Source organism: Piliocolobus tephrosceles, chromosome 16, assembly GCF_002776525.5.
Source record: "Piliocolobus tephrosceles isolate RC106 chromosome 16, ASM277652v3, whole genome shotgun sequence".
In the NCBI taxonomy this organism is placed as follows: Eukaryota; Metazoa; Chordata; class Mammalia; order Primates; family Cercopithecidae; genus Piliocolobus; species Piliocolobus tephrosceles.
In genome coordinates, this window is record NC_045449.1 from 50166765 (window position 1) to 50185351 (window position 18587).

The 18587-nt window shown below is 53.3% G+C and overlaps 1 protein-coding gene across 4 annotated transcripts; it reads right to left on the reverse strand.

The window, feature by feature from the left end:
• Positions 1–5838: 5838 nt before the first annotated feature.
• On the reverse strand, positions 5839–10447 carry KRT13 (keratin 13). 4 transcript variants are annotated; one of them, XM_023204133.2, is made up of 8 exons: positions 9891–10441; positions 8501–8583; positions 8133–8289; positions 7783–7944; positions 7532–7657; positions 7219–7439; positions 6575–6600; positions 5839–6218 (listed from the first exon to the last, which is right to left on the reverse strand). In XM_023204133.2, exons 1-8 carry the CDS (start codon positions 10383–10385, stop codon positions 6112–6114), a joined length of 1377 nt encoding a protein of 458 aa, XP_023059901.1. In that variant the 5' UTR covers positions 10386–10441; the 3' UTR covers positions 5839–6111. The 4 variants fall into 4 exon arrangements, with proteins under 4 accessions (XP_023059901.1, XP_023059902.1, XP_023059903.1 ...); XM_023204134.2 differs by lacking the exon at positions 6575–6600; XM_023204135.1 differs by lacking the exons at positions 5839–6218; positions 6575–6600 and having other exon boundaries at positions 7099–7439; positions 9891–10070; positions 10282–10447.
• Between the last annotated feature and the right edge of the window lie 8140 nt (positions 10448–18587).

Genomic DNA, 18587 nt, shown 5'->3' on the forward strand with positions numbered 1-18587 from the left:
ACAGCATTGGTCCTGGTCCTGCACGGTGGCTCCTCCTGAGACGCTAGGACCCTACGAGGAGCATGGGTCCAGTTTCCCAACCTACTGTTCCTGGCCTGGTCCTATGCCCCCATCAGGCCTTGACCTTCATCAGGCCTTCAAAGTCCTACTTGACAAGGCCCAGAGTTACTCTAGAAATCTCTTCTCCCCCAAAATACAAAAGTATTTTCTCTCCCCCTGGGGTGTGGTTTTTGCACTTGCCCAGGACTTCAAGGTTCTGCTCCAAGCTGCTTTTGCTATGGTAGATACCCAGAGAGCCACCCTCACCCCAGCCTTAAGCCATACCTCTCTGGTCCTTTTGTGGCCAAGCTCAGCCTTCCACATCTCAGGGCCCACCGCCTTCTCCCCTGGGGCCAGCTCTCCCTGCACAGCTGCACTGGCTGCCAGCTCCCATCTGGAAGAGTCCATAGTCTCCTGCTCAGACCCACTGAGTCCCTAACTCCCCCACCCCACTTTTATGGTTGGAGCATTTCGGAGCGTCCTTTCTCTCCCTGGTGTGTTTGGAGAAGCTGTGATTGTGGGAGATGCACGGCCAGGCCCACTGGGAGAAAAGAGCTGGTACCTCAGTGTCTAGCGTCCCCTTGATTCAAGTATCACTTAGCTGAACCATAAAGTGAATTTTCCAAACACCCTGTTTGATTGAACTTGTAGTCTGCATTTACAGGGCCCAGCATGCAATTGATTTGACTCTATTCCTACTAACAAAAGCGTGTCTACAAACCAGACTGCGGGCTCCGGACTGTAATTTACCATGCCTGACACTGTGGATTTTACTTTCAAACTGGTCTGAGATCCTTGGATGAAAGAAGCCACAGTCATTATGACTGTTCATAAAAAGGGATACCCGTTCTTGGCCAAGTCCCCCAAATACCCACCCTCAGCAGGTGCCTGTGCAAGTCTCAGCAACACCTGCTACCTGCTTATTTTCTCTCAAACTCTGTAAGAGGATGGAGGGTGTGAAGTGTGTCCAGCTCTTTTGGAGCCCCCAGAGGAGCTGCTCAAAGGGACACAAACCACATATTCTGCTTCGCTCCAGCTACCAACAGTCCCAGGGACACCATCCAAAAGAGGGCAGGTCCCTGGGCAGCCCCTCAGAAGCCCTGACCCAGGCAGAGAGGAAGGAAGGGCCCCCACAGCTGAATAAGAAAAGCTGGAAGTGGCCAGGGGCAGTGGCTCACGTCTGTAATCCCAGCAGTCTGAGAGGCCGAGGCAGGTGGATCACCTGAGGTCAGGAGTTCGAGACCAGCCTGGCCAACATGGTGAAACCCTGTCTCTAGTAAAAATACAAAAATTAGCTGAGCATGGTGGCACATGTCTGTAATCCCAGCTACTTGGGAGGCTGAGGCAGGAGAATTGCTTGAATCCAGGAGGCAGAGGTTGCAGTGAGCAGAGATCATGCCACTGCACTCCAGCCTGGGTGACAGAGCAAAACTCCATCTCAAAAAAAAAAAAAAATACGCCGGAAAAGTCCATCACACCCATCACCCTGCACCCCCTGCTATGGCTTCGCTCCTAATCCTCCCTTAGGGCTTCCCTTGGCTGGGACTCAGGATCTATTATGGATCCTCAAAGCTATCACCCAACACAGAGGGGGAATAGGCACCAAGGGGGTCTCAGGCCTCGAACGTGCCTGCAGCCACAGCCTGCTTGTCAAGGGCCCAGCTGGGGCCCCATGTTGAGACCAGGCCCGGCCAGGACTGGGTCTAGGGGCCACCCCCTCCACCCTGCGTCCCAGCACGTGGCCATGGAGGCACTGCCCTACTTTCTGGGGTGAGCCTGCCCTCTGCAGGGCCCGGGCAGGATAGCCACCGCATTGAGGAGGGCAGCAACCTGGCTCATTCCCCAGGGTGGAGCCTGGAAGAGAGGGAGGTGCCTGCTGCTCAGAGTGAGTAGGAAGTGGCTGAAGTTCCAGGAGTCACAGGACAGTGCCATGTCTCTCCACCTGTGTGGGCCACCCGCTGCCCTCCTCCCTCCAGAGCCTCACCTGGCTCTGAGGCACCAAGACACCCCAGGAATATCGCAGGCTTGATTCCTTCATCCCCTAGGCTTTGGGATCTGGGAGAGAGCCTCGCTTTTCCCCCAGATTCCTGGAGCTGAATGCTTGACCCTTGGCCAAGGACCAGCGCCAGTCTTGGAAAGCACATTGGAACCACAGGTCCCAGCTCTCCCGCTGGGCAGGTCTTTGACCCTGTCCAGACCTCAGTCTTTCTATGTGTAAAATGGGCACAGCTGCGCCAATTCATGGGATTGCTGTAAAGATGAAATGAAAGAAAGGATGAGAATAAAGAATATGCCACTGTGTCCCCCTTTCCATTATCTCTTTCATTCCGGCATCTCTTGTGCTGACATGGCTTCATTCACAATCATTGGTATGGAGATTAGCCAGATGCCACTGCAAAGGGGCTGTTTCCTCATAGCCACAGCAGTGGGAAGCATCGGTGTGAGACTGGCATGGGCGTGGCATGTAGGTCAACCCTGGGAAGGTCAACCCAGCAGGCCTGATAAATCTGCCCTCGTTTGAATGGCCGCCCACACCTGATAAAGAGTTGAGTCCTAGAGAGAATGAGGTGGATTCACCGCCCACTGCCTCTCCCACCCTTCTGACCATAGAGCCAAGATGACCACCTTCTATTCCCAACTCAGGAAGGCTCCTGCAGTAGCTTTGGCAGAAACACCTGCTCTTGGCCTGCCCTCTGAGCTTCCCCAGGATTCCTGATGGGGCCACAGAGGTCCCCAGATGGGGCCCAGCTTCTCAGTGTCCTCCCTGGGGTCTAGGTGAAAGGTTCCCAGGCCAGAGTCCCCACTGGGCCTGGAGTGCAGCTCATATCACTGCTCCCATGGACAACTACCCTCACCCCCCACCATGTTCTGCAAAACTAGCTCAGAGAATGAGAGGGCTGCCCTAAATAGCCTTGCCCAGGGTCTGAGGAAGAGAGGCTGCTCCAGGCCCTGTAAGCCCTGGGATCTAGACCCCGTGGTGCCTTGGAGCAGCCAGGGTAGTTCAGCGTTGAGACCCCAGGTCCCTCTCTCAGTGTAAGGTAGGGACTCCTGTGCCCTCTGTACAATGCTTACTAACAACTTTCATTTCCCATGGCTTGTATCTATTTATTCCCTCATTTCTCCATTCAGCCCTTATAACATTCTAGGTATGAGGATGAGACCGACGATGAAATCGGCCCTACCCAGAAGGAACGCATAGCTTAGAAAAGAGAACCAGAAAGATCATGACCAGAGGTATCTTGTTTACTGAGCACTTACTGTACACCAGTGACTGTTCTGAGCACTTGGACTTTAATTAACCTATAAGGAAGGAAGACTTAGCAGATGAGGAAGTGAGGCCAGGAAGGTTGAGTAACTTGCCCAGGATTACAAATGCAAATCAGGTCCCTGTGGCTCTAGGCTCCATGAACATTGCAGTCCAGTCATTGCTGACAGCACAGGGTCTTGCTGGGATCGGTGGGGAAGACCAGAGAAGACCTAGAGCAAACAATGAAACCCGAGCAGAGCTGTGAAGACTGTGACAGTTCATTGGTGTGGGTGGTTCCTCCTACCTTCCTGTTGACCCGTGGACTCCTTGAAGACAGAGGCTTCCTTTCATCTGCCTCTCTTTCTCCGGGACCCCACACAGTGCCTGGTATACAGCCATCACTCATAGATAGCTGCTGACCAAATAGGTTACAAAAAAGGTTAAAAGGTGCCGGGAGCAAGGGCATGTCCTGTTTCTCTTTGATGCCTTAGCTCCTGGCACCGTTCCAGGCACGTGAACTTGAGCCGAGCCCCACCTTGTTCTGTAGTGCGGGTGGTGGGGTCTGGGGTGGGATTTGGAATGGTGGAGGGTGGACACCTTTCTGCTGGTTTAGCAAGCTGTGCCAGGCATGTCTGAGCAACCGCTGTGTGAATAAGACAACTGCGTGCAGCCCATACCCAGGCTTGAGGTGGGGGATGAGAAGGAAGACAAGGAAGGGGGAGAATCAACCACACAGGGAGCAGCAGAGGGAGGGGAGGGAATATGAGGATGGTGCCAGAGGAAGGGGGCAGATGGCCAGGGTGCCGGAACTCCATCTACCCTCTGCCTTAAGCCCCATGACAAAAATCAAATGGCACTAGAGGGGCGTTTCCCCAGTTTGTTCATTCATCTCTGCCTTTCATCAGCACTGACGGAGCCCACCTGCACTCCGTTGGATGACAGACCCCCCTTGGAGGAAGGCACAGCCCTGCCACTTAGAGCACACTGTCAGTGCTAGGACAGATGGGCGCACACATGTGAACACCCAACTGTGCCCCACCTCAGCCAGGTGCTGCAGAGGAGGGGGTGTCCATCTCGTCTGAATTTTGAATAAAAATTGGGAGTCTCCAATAAAACCAAGACAGGAGTGTGGAGAGAAAGGAGGGAGGAAGGCTGGGTCAGATGCAGGTCTCTCGTTGAGCAAAACCCCCAGGGTGCCCAGCCACCTGCCTGCTTCCTCGAGGGCAGTTTGGGGTGGCAAGAATTTGAGGTGGGTGAGGGAGGCCAGTGTAGGAGCCAGAGCTGGGGAGAGGCCAGAAGAAGCTGCACCACCAGGACCTGGAGGCGGCCGAGGAGTCTAGGCTTTCCTCGGTGACCCGTAGGGAGCGGTTGGGGTGTCTCTAAGCTGAGAAGAAGACTCAGTTTCTAGTAATCGCCCCTGCTAGAGTGTGGAGCATGGAGGCAGGGAGGCCAGCGAGGAGGCTGTGGCCACATGCCCATAGTTAGGACCAGGAAGGACATTATGACTAATGCAGTGTCCATGGGAAGCCTTGTGAAGGGGGTGAGGGAGAGAGACAAGGCCAGGATCCGGGCTCCTGGCTCAGCTTTCCAGGTTCTCCAGGATAAAGGACAAGGAAGGACCAGATCTAGGAGGATGATGGGCGCTCTTTTGCATGGGTGGATTGAAGGAGGTGATGTCCGGCTCACAGTTGGTGATGGGAGTCTGAGACTGGGAGGGACCTCAGTGGAGATTCGAGTTTGGGCATTATCAGAACATATGGGCAACTGTAACCATGGGCATGTCCTGGATGACCCACAGGGACAGTGAAGAGGAAAAAGAGAACACCCACACCAGAATCCAGGGAGTGAGTCAACGTGTAAGGAGTGAGCAGAGCAAGAGGAGGCTGCAAATCAGAGCAGGGGCAGCCAGAGGGGCAGGGGGAGAGCGGGGAGTGCAGAGAGAAGGGGCCAGCTTCTTTTCTGCCCCTTCGGCCGGCCAGGAAGCTGGTCCCAGGAGTAGCTGGGAGTGGCAGGACCTAGCCGTGGGCCAGGGAGGACATTAGGAGTGGATGCCTCAGGCCAACAGGGAGCCATTTGCCTGAGAAGAAACACTCTCTGCAGGAAGCAGGGAGGCAGCAGGTGGGGCCTGGACCTCCTTCTCCCCAGATCACCCCTTCACCGGCCCCTTGCAGCCTGCCCCAGAGGCCTCTGTACTTGACGCCCACATTTCCCCCACCCTTGACTCCACTATCAGCGCATCGCTGCCGTTCTCACTGAACATCCTCATCTGCCAGGCTGTTGAACTGGCTCACGTGCCCCTGCGCTGCCTCTGGTGTGTTCCGTCTGTCCATGTCTGCCGGACACCATCGTCTGTGAGCTGCCTGTGTCCTCTGTGTTTGCTGTTGTGCCTGTGTGCTCAGATGGCCCATGGGCCTGTGTCTGTCCTTCCTAGATAGAAAGTTCCTTAGGCCTGTCCTTGTCTGGATTAGCTGCTCCACCCAGCTGTGTCCCCCTCACCCTCTAAACCAGGGACCTAGCAGGGGCCACCTCAGAAACCAGGCCAGAATCAAAAATATGTTTGCAGAAAGGCAGGAAACTTTATTGAATTATTGTTTCTTTGGGGTAGAGAAGTTGAGAAACCAAAGATTATCCAGGTCAGAGAGGAGGGAGATCCAACGGGAAGAGAAGAGCAGAGGGCCCATCCTCAGGAGAGAGTCGGGATGTGGGGTCCTGAAAGCAGAGGGATTGAGCCTTGGGTCCAGCAGCCCCTCCTCTCTCCTGCAGGGAACTGCCAGCTCTCTCCTCCTCAGGGTGCTGAAGACAGAGGGAGGGGACGCCAGGCAGATTTAAGGCCTACGGACATCAGAAGTGCGGCGGCCAGAGGCATTAGAGGTGGTGGTCACAGAGGCACTGGAAGTTGTGGTAACAGAGGTGCTACGAGGGCTGACACTTCCTGGGAAACAGGAGACAAAACACACTCAGGCTGGAGGAGACCGACCTCAGGCCAGGGCAGGACCCCCCAGGAGGGCTCACAAACTCCTCAGTAGTCAGGTGGTTCATGGATGGGGACTCTTTATTGTCCCCAAAGATGGCTCTTGCCAAGACAGCCCAATAGCTCTATGGGGCAGAGCCATCAATTTCAAAAGGAAAATCAATGAGCAAATGACCACTTCCACCCCAGCTCTCCCCCTCCCTACACTGGAGAGCCCAGCACTGGCTCCCTCCCTCCCCACCAGCTCCCACCCTCATTGGGGCAGTGAACAGGAGCCTAACTCCGTCTCCCCCTACACCATGGGGCTGTTCCCTTACCTGCTGAGGAGGGGACACCAGTCATCCTGGGAGAGAGGAGAGAGGTGGCCATGAGCAGAGGGTAACTGAGGGCAGGTGCTGACCTGTTCCCCTGGGGGAGTGCCTCGGCTTATCATTTGGAGCTCCTGGGCTGGACTCTAGTGCCTCCTAGCTGTGCCCCCAGCTCAAGAGGCAGCAGCATCAGGTGCCTGTGTGTCTTGCCTGTCTATCTGTCTGTCTGAGAGGTCTCAAGGGGAGATATTATTAGCCACAAGATTCAGGGTGTTTGTCCTCCCTCTGGATCGCCCAAACCCGCAACCCTCCACCTGAGCCCTGAGCCCACAAGGTGGCTTGATCTCTGCTAAGGGTCTAAAGGCTGTTAAAGCACCATAGTAATAGCTTTGTTCAGCTGAACTGAATCCAAGCTCATATTTTTCCAATATCAGATGTTCCCTCCACGGTCTCTATTCCCTCCAGTCGAACTCGGAGGCCAGAATTCGAAAGTTTAAAGGTGTTAACCTTGCAGCCTACGAAGGAAATGTCCCGTAAACTCAGTGAGGGGTCTCCTCTCTGACATGAGGGAGTGGATCTCTAAGGCGCTGCCTGCTCTGACACCCACGGGTCCTGCAGTCACTATCCTAAGAAAGAGGCTGGAGAGGACCTACCTGGCGTCCTGGCCCTCGAGCAGGCTGCGGTAGGTGGCGATCTCCTGCTCCAGCCGCGTCTTGATGTCCAGCAGCATCTTGTACTCCTGGTTCTGGCACTCCATCTCGCTGCGGAGCTCGCTCAGCTGGGCCTCGATGCTGCTGATGAGCCCCTGGATCTGCTGCAGCTGCACGGCGTAGCGGCACTCCGTCTCCGCCACCGTGTTCTCCAGCCCAGCTTTCTGGTGGAGCGACAGAGAAGAAGTTACAGGGGGAGCCAGGCCAGAGGGAAACCTAGAGGTGGTGGCCACCGGGCAGGAGGCCGCAGGCATACCATGCTCAGCTGGGACTGCAACTCAATCTCCAGCCCCTGGAGCGTGCGCCTGAGCTCCGTGATCTCTGTCTTGCTGGTCTGAATCATGGCAGTGTTGGTAGACACCTCCTTGTTCAGCTCTGCACTCTGAAATGCAAGCAGGAAGAAGGTGATGGGGAAGCTCAGCTCAAGCAGCCTGACCGAGAGGCTGTGTCCGCCTGGCTCCCCTGGCTATATGGGATAAGGCTATGTGGGGTGGGAGGGCCGGGTACCTTGGCGTGGAACCATTCCTCAGCATCCCGGCGGTTCCTCTCTGCCATGGCCTCGTACTGCTCCCGCATCTCTGCCAGCACGCGGGTCAGGTCAATGCCTGGGGTGGCGTCCATCTCCACGTTGACCTGGCCGACCACCTGGTTGCTGAATTCCTTCATCTCCTGTGGGGATGGGAAAGGAAGATGTGAGATGCTCCACATCCTCCCTCTCCTTGGCTCTGAGTGCTGGCAGGGTGTCCTGGAAAGTGTTTCCAGGTCCTACAGTGGAGGACCGTGTCCAGCTGCAGGGGAGGGCTCCTCCTTCTCACTGGAGGTGGCTCAGCCCAGGGCAGCCTGCAATCCCCGCTCACCTCCTCGTGGTTCTTCTTCATGTAGGCCAGCTCCTCATTCAGGCTCTCGATCTGCATCTCCAGGTCAGTCTTAGACAGGGTGAGCTCATCCAGCACCCGGCGCAGGCCGTTGATGTCAGCCTCCACGCTCTGGCGCAGGGCCAGCTCGTTCTCATACCTAAAATAGTAAAAAAAAAGAAAAAAAAAGAAAGAAATGTGCTTTGAAAAAGCAAGACATAAATGATATGAGACACTCCCTCCACCCCTGCACTGGACTCCAATACTTCTAGACCTTCATTCCTGGGATGCTCCAATGTCGTTGGTCAGATGAGCTTTTGTCTAAACTAAGAGACTCCTGGGAAAGGAGAAGGAGGGAAAAGAAAACTCACTTGAGCCTGAAGTCATCTGCAGCCAGCCTGGCATTGTCAATCTCCAGGATGACCCGGTTGTTTTCGATAGTGGCGGTCAGGATCTACAAAATGCAGAAGAAAGTTACCTCTAGGGCATGGGTATCCAGTCTGTTGGCTTCCCTGGGCCACACTGGAAGAAGAAGAATTGTCTTGGGCCACACATAAAATATGCTAACATTAACAATATCTGATGGGCTAAAAAGAAATTGGCAGAAAAACCTCATAATGTTTAAAGAAAGCTTACAAATTTGTGTTAGGCCTCAGTCAAAGCCGTCCTGGGCCACATGCAGCCCACCGGCCACAGGTTAGACAAGCTTACTCTGGGAGGTCCATGTGCTTGAGGAGGTGGCCTGGGAAAACATGGGCAGGACCTGGTTCCCATGGGGCTCTGCCTCTAAACTGTCCTGTGAGCTGGGACAAAGCATTTCCCTCTGGGCCTCCATTGCTCTTCTGTAAGGTGAGGGGTGTGGCTGCATCCCCTCCAGTCATTTCTATCACTTTAATATTCCATGGATGAGCACCCTAGGGAAGATGCAGGGAGTGCATTTCTGAAGAACGACCTGCTGAGAACATCTTTGGTTCGTCATGTCTCGGCAGCCTCAGACTAGCACCCTCTCTAGGCCACTGTCTTGAGATCCCTCCCCTGAAAGTCAGGAGGGACTCGGTTTGGTGCCACATATCTCACAACCACTTTGCTGGAGCTGACCTCCCAGCTGAGTGGTGGGGAAATCCAACAAATATTCCCATCCGTTTGAATTTATTATATTCCAAAGCACTGAAAGCCTACTCCATATGGCCGGGACTCAGCCCAGGCTGGTAGATTTCTGCTCCAACAGGCTGATATCACAGCACAACAGACAGGGCTTGACAGAGGGCACCCAGGCTCAGCACAGACTAAGCCTCTGCCTCTCTCTCCCCCAATTTGGCCATCGCCAATTGAGAATACCAGTTTGAATGGGTCCCCTACAAAGTAAACAATTATTCCCAGGGCAATGAATGAACATGTCTCTCTTTCTCTGTTGATTTCCCGCATTCTTAGTGGCTTTTAAACCTGTCATGTTTCCAGATAATTCAGTAGGTTAGGATTACAGAGATCGACTCATGAATAACATAACTGTCTGGAAAGCAGTAGAAAAACTGACATGAGGAATAACAATCATAAAAATGAATAATGAGAGAAAATGCATTTGGGGAGTTGTGGCATGAGAAAGTCCATCACAGATAGAGACTCTTGGTAGTAAAAGAGTAGGCTTTTCTCCTGCAAGAAGGATGTGAATTCTATCCACACCTGGTCCCCCACAACACTGTTTCTTGACCTTGGAGGCTCTGCCCTGCATAGAGGTCCCCTCCTCAGCTTCCAAGGGCTCACCTTGTCCCGCAGCTCGTCAATCGTCTTGTGGTAGGGGCTGTAGTCCCGCTCAGGGCTAGCTGGGCTCTGTTTCAGGTGCCAGTCACGGATCTTCACCTCCAGGTCGGCGTTGGCCTCCTCCAGGGCGCGTACCTTCTCCAGGTAGGAAGCCAGGCGGTCGTTGAGGTTCTGCATGGTGATCTTCTCATTGCCAGTGAGGAGGCCACCATCGCAAGCACCAAAGTCAGCAAAGCCACCAGCAAAACCCCCACCAAAGCCACCTCCAAGGCCACCTCCGTAGCCACCTCCAAGGCCACCTCCGTAGCCACCTCCAAAGCCACTACTAGCCCCTCCACCAAAGCCACAGCTCACGCCGCCTCCATAGCCTCCAGCTGATCCCCCAGAGACAAACCGAGTTGAACAGCTAGAGACACCGCGGCCTCCTCCCAGCTGGCAAGAGCCACCCCCAAAACCGCCTCCATAGCTGGCGGAGGAGCTCTGCAGGCGGAGGCTCATGGTGAGAGCAGGATTGAGAGCAGGTGCAGACAGAAGCTTGCTTGGCCTGGGCTGAGGACTGTGGCTCTTCCCTAGAGTGGACACCTTTTATACACCTCCATAGGGGCTGGATATCTTCTCTCCTCCCTTCCCCACCCTCTGACTTGGTGCCAACTGCACTTCTGTTTCCCACAAGCTTAGTTATCTCTGCTCTCTCCAGGGTGGGTTGTGCCTTTTGGGGATGGCTTTTTTTTAATCCTTAACAAAAGGAATGATTCAGAGGGGACAACATTCTGCCTGAGACTGCCCTTTTGACAAGTGAATTCTGTTTCACCTCCACTTAAGGAGTTCACTCCGCAGGCTCTGAGCCCCACCCAGTATTAGAACAGGACCTGAGATGCAGAGGCCTGCCAGGAGCTTCTACAAGGAAAGTGGTGGCTGCAGAGTGGCTCTGTGCTTTCCAAGATCACCGTAGCCCTCGACCTTCCCTTTTTCTATACCTAAAACTTCTGACTGGGATGTCCTGGGTTCTTCTTAGCACTTCATCTACTCCAGGGGCCCCAGCAACTCTGATGACAAACTTGGCTTGGTCCAATAGAATCAACCGCCTTGAAAGTATTTAGACTGATAAAGAAATACCTCCCAGGCCATCAGAAAAAGTCACAGTGACAGAGGGATCTTAGGGGCCATCAGACACAGCTGTGGAAACTCAGGCGTGGAAAGAGGAAGTGGCCCTGTCCATTATCATAGCGAATATTCTCATAGCCCTCACCATAGGCAGGAACCGGGTGAAGTTACTTTATACTCGTCGTCTCATTTAACCTTCACAGCAGCCCCAGGAGGAGGGTCCTACTGTTGCCCCCATTTACACATGAGGAAAATGAACCTTAAGGGCAGAATCAGGACTGAAATCCAAGTTTGGTTCTGTCTGACACTAAGGCACATTTTTTTTAGGTACATTTTTCATACAGTAAAATGTGTAGATCACGTGTCCAGCTTGATGTCATGCATGGGTATGCACTACCTGTGTAAACACCACCCAGGACATTCCCAGCATTCCATAAATGTCCTTGTACCTTTTCCCAGTCAATTACCTGACTCCACACCCCTGAGGTAACCACTCTTCCAGCTTCTGTCCCCATAGACAAGTTCAGAGGTCCTCAGCTAGAGGCTACTTTGCTCCCAAGAGGACGTTTGATAATGTCTAGGAACATTTCGGTTGTTACAACTTGGGGGTACTACTGATAGTTAAAGACCGGGGATGCTGCTAAACATATTATAAGGTGCAAGACAGTCCCCACAGCAAAGAATTATCAGAACCAAAATATCAATAGTGTTGAGGTTGAGACGCCCTGGGTCGGTCTGGCCCTCGTGTTGAATCACTCCATGATACTAACTGCTTTAGGGCACAGCCACGTCCAGGAAGATGGCCCTGTAATAACGTGAGCAGGGTCCTTTCTAGTACACCAGTCATATGAGGTCTGTCCCAGCCTGTGAGTGTTTGATCAAGAGGCCACGTAAGAGGATGTGACACAGGACCTGGGGCCAGGGTCTCTGCTTAGGATCCTGAGATGCGGCTGAGAAACTCAGGGACTATGTAAGAATCCTGCCAGAGGCAGCTTCCCCGTTCAGGCTGGGAGGAAAGGACCTCAGATGGCATCTGTGAGGCCAGGCTAGAAGGCCCTCCATTCCAGGGCTGACAATGGAGGACCCTGAACTCAGACTCCCAGGCCCCACTCACCAAGGGGCCAGGGTTGCTGTGGATGGCATCTTGGGAGCAGCTTTCTGGTCCACAGCAGCCGCAAGGGTCTGGATGATACCAGGCCAGGGACTGGGTGGGGTGGCACAGGCATGAGGTTCTCCTGGAACCCCCTTCACTGATTCAGCAAGACCAGAAAGGAGAAATCTGAGTCAGGGCTTTCTGGGCCTTTGTTTTCTGGGGTAGAGAAGCGGGCCTGTGCTTCCCACAGGGGTATCAGCAGGGACAGAGCTAGGGCACATTGCCAGTGTTCTAACAGCCTGGCTAGGCCGGGGATTCGGGCTGACCCCTGACCCTGCCCAGCCCTCCTGCCCAAGCTGATGGCTCAGCTCTCTCTCTGAAAAGGGGTGATTCAGCCCAAAGCAGGAGCTCTTGCTCTCTCGGTGGAGGATCAAAACTGACAAGAGGGTGATTAATGGAACCTGCCAGGCCTGGGGTAACAATGCCCCAAACCTCCCAGGGCTGACAAACAGGTTCAGGCCAACGCCTCTTAGAGTAACAATGCCACAGATCCTCCAAAGCCCCAGTAACACAAACACGGAGTGGCCCATGACACTCTTCCCTTCGTGGGGTCAGGGCACAGCCCTTCCCTGCTTAGCGGGGACTTGTAATGCCCTGACACAGGACTGCCTTACTCCAACCCGCAGTGAATCCGAGGGCCCTCTGGGAGGAAGATGGGCAGAGATCCAACCAGGGACCCATCTTTTTTTCCTATTTCCATCCTGGTCCTAATAGAAGAAGGAGGGAGCGCTGGGGCTGAGGCACTGCTACCTCGTCTTAAGCTTTCTGCTTTGCTTTTTGGCAAAAACAGCAAGAAACCCAATGACTGCAGTCTCCTCCCAGTAACGTTTCAAGGGAAGGAGAGCCAAAATTGCATTCATGAGCACCCCCTGCAAGCAACGCTGGGCTTAACACACTGTCACTGAGTCTCACAACGGGAGAGGGTTTAAATCAGCCCCATTTTGTAGACGAGGCAGCCAAGGTTCAGGGAGGGAAAGTCCCTTATCCAGGGACACCAAGAAGGCAAGATTTAGACCTGGCCTCTGGCCCTCTCTACCCTGATGACATCTCAGTAGCCTTGCTGTGAATTCAGATGTATGATCTCTGAATGTTCTTAAAACCCCTGTAATAAGGGTGAGTAATAAGGGTGCTAGGAGCATCTTTGTTCTAATTTTAGTCTTTGAGCCCAGTTTCTGACATAGAACTTTTACTCCCTTAGAATCTCCTAGTGAAAGGAGCGTCTTCTGTACTAATGAGGTGATTCTTGGCTGGGGTCCCGGAGGAAGGCCAGTCACCACAGACTTCAGCCCACCCCATCGCTGGTCCTCCAGGAAGAGGAGAGGGGCGGACACTGAGTTTATAATTGGCTATGGCTTTGTGATGAAGCCTCCATACAAATCCTTGAACTATGGGGTTCAGAGAGCTTCCAGGTTGGTGAGCAAGAACACATCCGTGTCCCAGGAGGATGGTGCACCCCAGCTTCACAAGGACAGATGCTCCTGCTCTCAAGACACCTCTGTACCTCGCCTTGTATATCCCTTCATCTGGCTGTTCATTTTTATCCTTTAAAATACCCTTTGTCATAAATTGGCAACAATAAGCACACTGCTTTCCTGGGTTCTGCGAGTTGTGCTACCAAATTATTGAGCCCGAGAAGGGGGTCATCAACCCCTTGTGGTGATTTATAGCCAAGTCAGACAGAAGTTGTGGGTTACCTGGGGACCTACTCTTTGCAATTGGCATCTGAAGTTGGCTGTGGGGGCAGCCTGGTGGGACGGAGCCCCTAATCTGTGGGGTCCATGCTAACTACAGTTAGTGTCAGAATAGCATTGACTTCTAGGACACCCAGTTGGTTTCAGAGGATTGTTTGGTGGGAGGTCACAGAACTGTTCTATGTTGAGCGTAGGTATAGATAGGAGAAAGTAGGGTTTTTTTCTATATTCTCATTCTATATATGTTAAAAGATAATAAAAATAACACTAGCTAACATTTATTGAAGCCTGTGTTAAACACTCCGCAGACGTAATCTCATTCGGTCTTCGAAGCCACTCTTCTGTTTTTATGGTACGTTTTTCTCAGGTGAGAACGCTGAGGCCCAGAGAGGTTAACACGTTTCTCAAACTCAAAAGTGCAGTTGTGTCCATGGTAAGCTCCTTTCAGGCCAGTGCGGGCACCATCCCCATCCAAGCAAGGGTATCTTCTACGGCCTTCCCCTTTCTCGGGCCAACCTGTCAATCCAGGCCGGGACGGTGGACCATCCTGCTTCCTGCCGTAGCTAGGCCTGAGCAGCTGATGGCCTGATGGAGCAGCCTGCCTGCTGTCTGTTCCTGGTCTGAGCTCCAAAGCTTGGGGGCCCATGGGAATGCTCATTCAGCACAAAACTGTTGTAGGAACTTTCTCATCCAACGCCCTCATGTCACCTGTGGGAAAACTGAGGCCCAGAATGCCAAGGCCCAGAATGCTGAGGTTCAGGAATAAGGGGGGAAAAATGCATGAATTTCCAGCCGCACCACCAGCCCATCGTGGGCCCTACATTGAAATGATTTCTAAGGTTCCTTCAGCAAGTTGCCTTTCTGAGTCTCTGGTTCTCAAAGATTTGTCCACAGTCATTAGATTGTTTATCTGCAGAGGTGAGGCTTCAACCCTGTCACTCAGATTCTAATCTGGAATTCTTTGCTTGGATCAGGCACCTCTCTCCTTGGACTCCATGGGACCCAGAATCCAGGACGACTGACCAACCTCAAAAAGGGTCTCAAGTCTCCTCCACAGGAAGAGGCCTCTCCTGAAAGGCAACCCCTCCCCAAAGAGTCACCCCAGGGCCTCTGGGCAGCTCCCACTCCTCAGAGATGCCTGCTTGGCACAGCACCACTCAGAAGTCTTTCAAGGCTAAAGCTCAATGCCTTAGGCTCTTGCATTTCTACAGCACCCAACCTTTTAAAATCCCTTTTACACCACCACTGGCTTCTCAGATACCCAGTGAGCTCAGCAAGGGCTTTGGACAAGGTAGACCTGAGTTTCAATCCTCCATCCGCCACCGACTCGCTGTGTAATCTTGGAAAAGTCACTCAACCTCTCAGGGCCTCAGTAGTCACCACTGAAAAATGGGTACTGGATGAGTTAATATTCCAGGCTCCTCAAAGACCTGAGACATGGGAGGCGCTGGGCAGGTGCGAGGTTGCTACTGCCTCCGTTTTACAAATGAGGAAATACAAGCTTAGCATTGCTCAGTGACCTGTCAGGATTCCTCTGAGCCTCCACCTGGCAGGGACACATTACTTTGCCTCCCTTCCCTTTCTGGTCCCCACAGCCAGCACAGCGCCCATAGCAAGCAGGCAAATGGGAGGAGGTGGATTTCCTAGTTTATTTCTCCCACTCCATATCAGGTTCCCTGAGGATGGGACCTTTGCTGAATATACCCACAAATCCTGCTCGTGGCACAGGAAAGCTCAGGATAAATGTCTGAGATGCTGTTTCGGGGATATTTTGTCCCCTGGCTTTAGGTGAGGATTGGCAAAGGTGAGTGGTATCCAATGGGGTCACCCCAGCTCCAATTCAGGAGAGCCACAGGTAGTAACAGAAAAAAAAAAATTGCAGGAGAAGAGCTGTCTGCTCCTTATCTCCCCCTGTGCTGCCAGCTGCCCATGGAGGGACAGGTGGCCAGGTGGTCACCAGGTGGGCACATGCCCAGCATACTGATGAATGTCTAAGGCAGGAAAAAGCAAAGGAGAAGCAAGTTCACGCATTAAACGAATATTTATTTAGCACTCGCACTGAGAATTCAGCAGTGAAGACACTGAACACAGTCCCTGCTGTCACAGGCTCCCTTCTGAGGTCCCAGGACACGGATCATCTCATAGAGACCCTCAGGATCATCTTGTCCAGCCAGACTCCCAGTTGAAAAATGGGGAAACTGAAACCCAAAGAGAGGCAGGGGCCAGCCACAGTCCTCAGGGAGATAGCGGCAAGCATGTCTTATGCCTGGTCTAGGAAGCCCAGCCTGAGCAGAGGACACACCCAAGGCCCTAATCTCTGGTCGGAAAGCAGCCCTCTCTCTGTGGGAAGAAGGGAGGGGCATCGCCCACTGCCTGCTTCTCTGATTGGCTGGAAATCAAGCCTGACCTCAGCCCAGGGCAGTCAGAAGGTGCACCCTTTCTGCCCAGAGACTACTTAAAGGCTCAGCAGGGCATGAGCCATCCCTGGATGCGGGTGTCTCACTCCAGGGTCAGGCTGGGGATGAGACTTGGCAAGTTCCAAGGATTTCTCTGACAGCCCCTCCAGGCATCCCAGGAAAGCAGAAATAGGTACTTCAGGGAGATAGGAGATTTTCCTCCTACCCCCAAGCCAGAGTCTGGCCCAGAGAGAAGGCAAGCTGGATGCAGCCCATAGGCGAAGTCACCTTGTCCCTCTGCACCTTTCACAAAGGTTGTTAGTTTTGGAAACTAAAGGCTGAGAAAACCCTTCGCTGGCTGCTTGGAAGGCCTGAGACCTCTTGACAGAGGCCTGAAGGCCAGTGAGGCAGAAGCAGCAACCAGGCCACCAGCTTCCACCGCCAGGGACCGAAGAGAGGTGGGAAGGAGACTGACTGTTCCCAGGACATGGGGGATCTGGCAGCTAATGGTTTGGGTGTCAGGGTGAACTTAAACCACAGCATGAGAGACTATGGTTAGACGTGAAGACAATCTTTCTGACGTTAATGACTGTATGGCATTTGGCATGCTGCCCGCAGAGGTTAAGACATGGGTTTCTGTCGGGTGCAGCAGTTCACTCCCATAATCCCAGCTACTCGGGAGGCTGAGGTAGGAAGATCACTTGAGGCCAGGAGCTGAGACCAGCCTGGGCAACAGAGCAAGACTTGGCCTCTCAAAAAAAAAAAAGACAGGTTTTAGATTTTTAGTTAGCATACCTCTTAAGAAGAGTGTTGCAGCTTCTGTCACCTCATGACTTAAAGGGCAAAGCGAGGGTCTGGAATCAGAGCGACCAGTCCCAGACCCAGCTTCACCATTTCCTGGCTTGTGACCTCATTCAGGTTACTAAACTTCTCCAGGCCTCAGTTTCCTCTTCTGAAACTGACGCTGAAGACTGATACTAACTTAAAGAGCTGTTGGAGGCGTTAATGAGATGCCATCCCAGAATGCCCAACCCAGGGCCTGACATAACATAGACACTCGCTAAATTCCGTTTCCTTCCTCCAGCCCCAGGGAAGTCTCGCCTGTGTGTGTTCTCAGGAGGCACATTCTTAATTAAATCTCCCCTGGAAAGAGCAGGCACCACTTTATCTCCAACCAGGGGTTTGTGGGGAAGGGGCTTTGCACAACAAGACACATGGGGACCCTCTCAGAGAGCTGGACCCTTCCCCCAAAAGATCAGATTCTCCAAAGAACAGAAGCACCTCCAATCTGCTCTTTGCAGTGAGACCGAGAAACCGGTTCTCCCTCCCCACCCCCAATCCTCACCCCAGGGCCTGAGCCAGCCCAGCCCCTGCACCCAGAGTTCTCTGCTTCCTCATTTTCTGCCCTCTGTTTGGGATGATAAATCCAAGAGCTCAGAGAAAACAGCCTGAGACCAGAGGCCACAAACAATGTGTGCATGGATGCTACTGCTCTAGCAGGACTGCGGTGGAGTTGCCGGGGATGGGGGAGCCGGAGCAGGATTTGGATTAAGGAGGGTAAGAGGGGTTGATGTTGCTTTCAACTTAATCTTGGGAAAATCTAGGAGGGCTTCCTGGAACTGGTGTCTTTCCCTCTGGGCAATATGAGTGCCTTTTGGGAGGAGGCATCAGCTTCAGTGGGGATGGGGGACAGCCTGCAGGGGGATCAAGTTGGGAACTGGCTTGTCCACTCTGGAGGTCAGTTATGCCTGGCTAGAAAGGAGGGGAGATTGGAGCAGCACACGTGGTGAGGGTCAGAAGCAAGCAGCAGGGTCCTGGCAGCAGGCTGTGAGAGGGCCTGGGGTCCTAGAACCAGCCCTGGTCTTGGAGTCCTGTGGATATACGCCCAGACCTAGCCCTGCTCCTTATCATCCATCCACAAGGCCCAGGGCAAGTCATTCTTCCCTCTGCCTCCAGTGACCTCATCTCTAAGGTGGAAATAATAAATCCCGACCACCTACAATGGTGAGGATTAAATAAGCCCCCTGGGTGAGTGTGCGTGGCATCATGCCAGTCATGGGGTGGTGAACCAAGGCAATCAATGCAATCAGTCACTTGGTAAATATTCATAATTATAAGATGTGTCGAGTTCTGCGCTGGGTACACCAAACTGTTCTTAGGGAACCTTCCCACCCTCACTTCCCTGGTCACCCCATGATGACCCAGAAGAGCAAATCACCTGAGTAGCACTATGTTTGCCCCAGCCACCAGTGCCCTGGGTACCCAAAAGAATTGTGGTCATGCAGGGAAGAGGCCAAAGTAGGGGGAGATGTCACCACGTGGACCCTGGGTCTCCTCAGAGGTCAGAGGCCAACCA

What these genes read in the sequence shown, in the direction of transcription:
- KRT13 (XM_023204133.2), bottom strand. Translation starts at nt 10,385, where the DNA reads ATGAGCCTCCGCCTGCAGAGCTCCTCCGCCAGCTATGGAGGCGGTTTT. An exon ending in TGAAGAAGAACCACGAGGAG is followed by an intron (nt 7,945 to 8,132) that starts GTGAGCGGGGAT and finishes CCATCCCCACAG; the next exon opens with GAGATGAAGGAATTCAGCAA. An exon ending in CTCGAGGGCCAGGACGCCAG is followed by an intron (nt 6,601 to 7,218) that starts GTAGGTCCTCTC and finishes CCTCTCTCCCAG; the next exon opens with GATGACTGGTGTCCCCTCCT.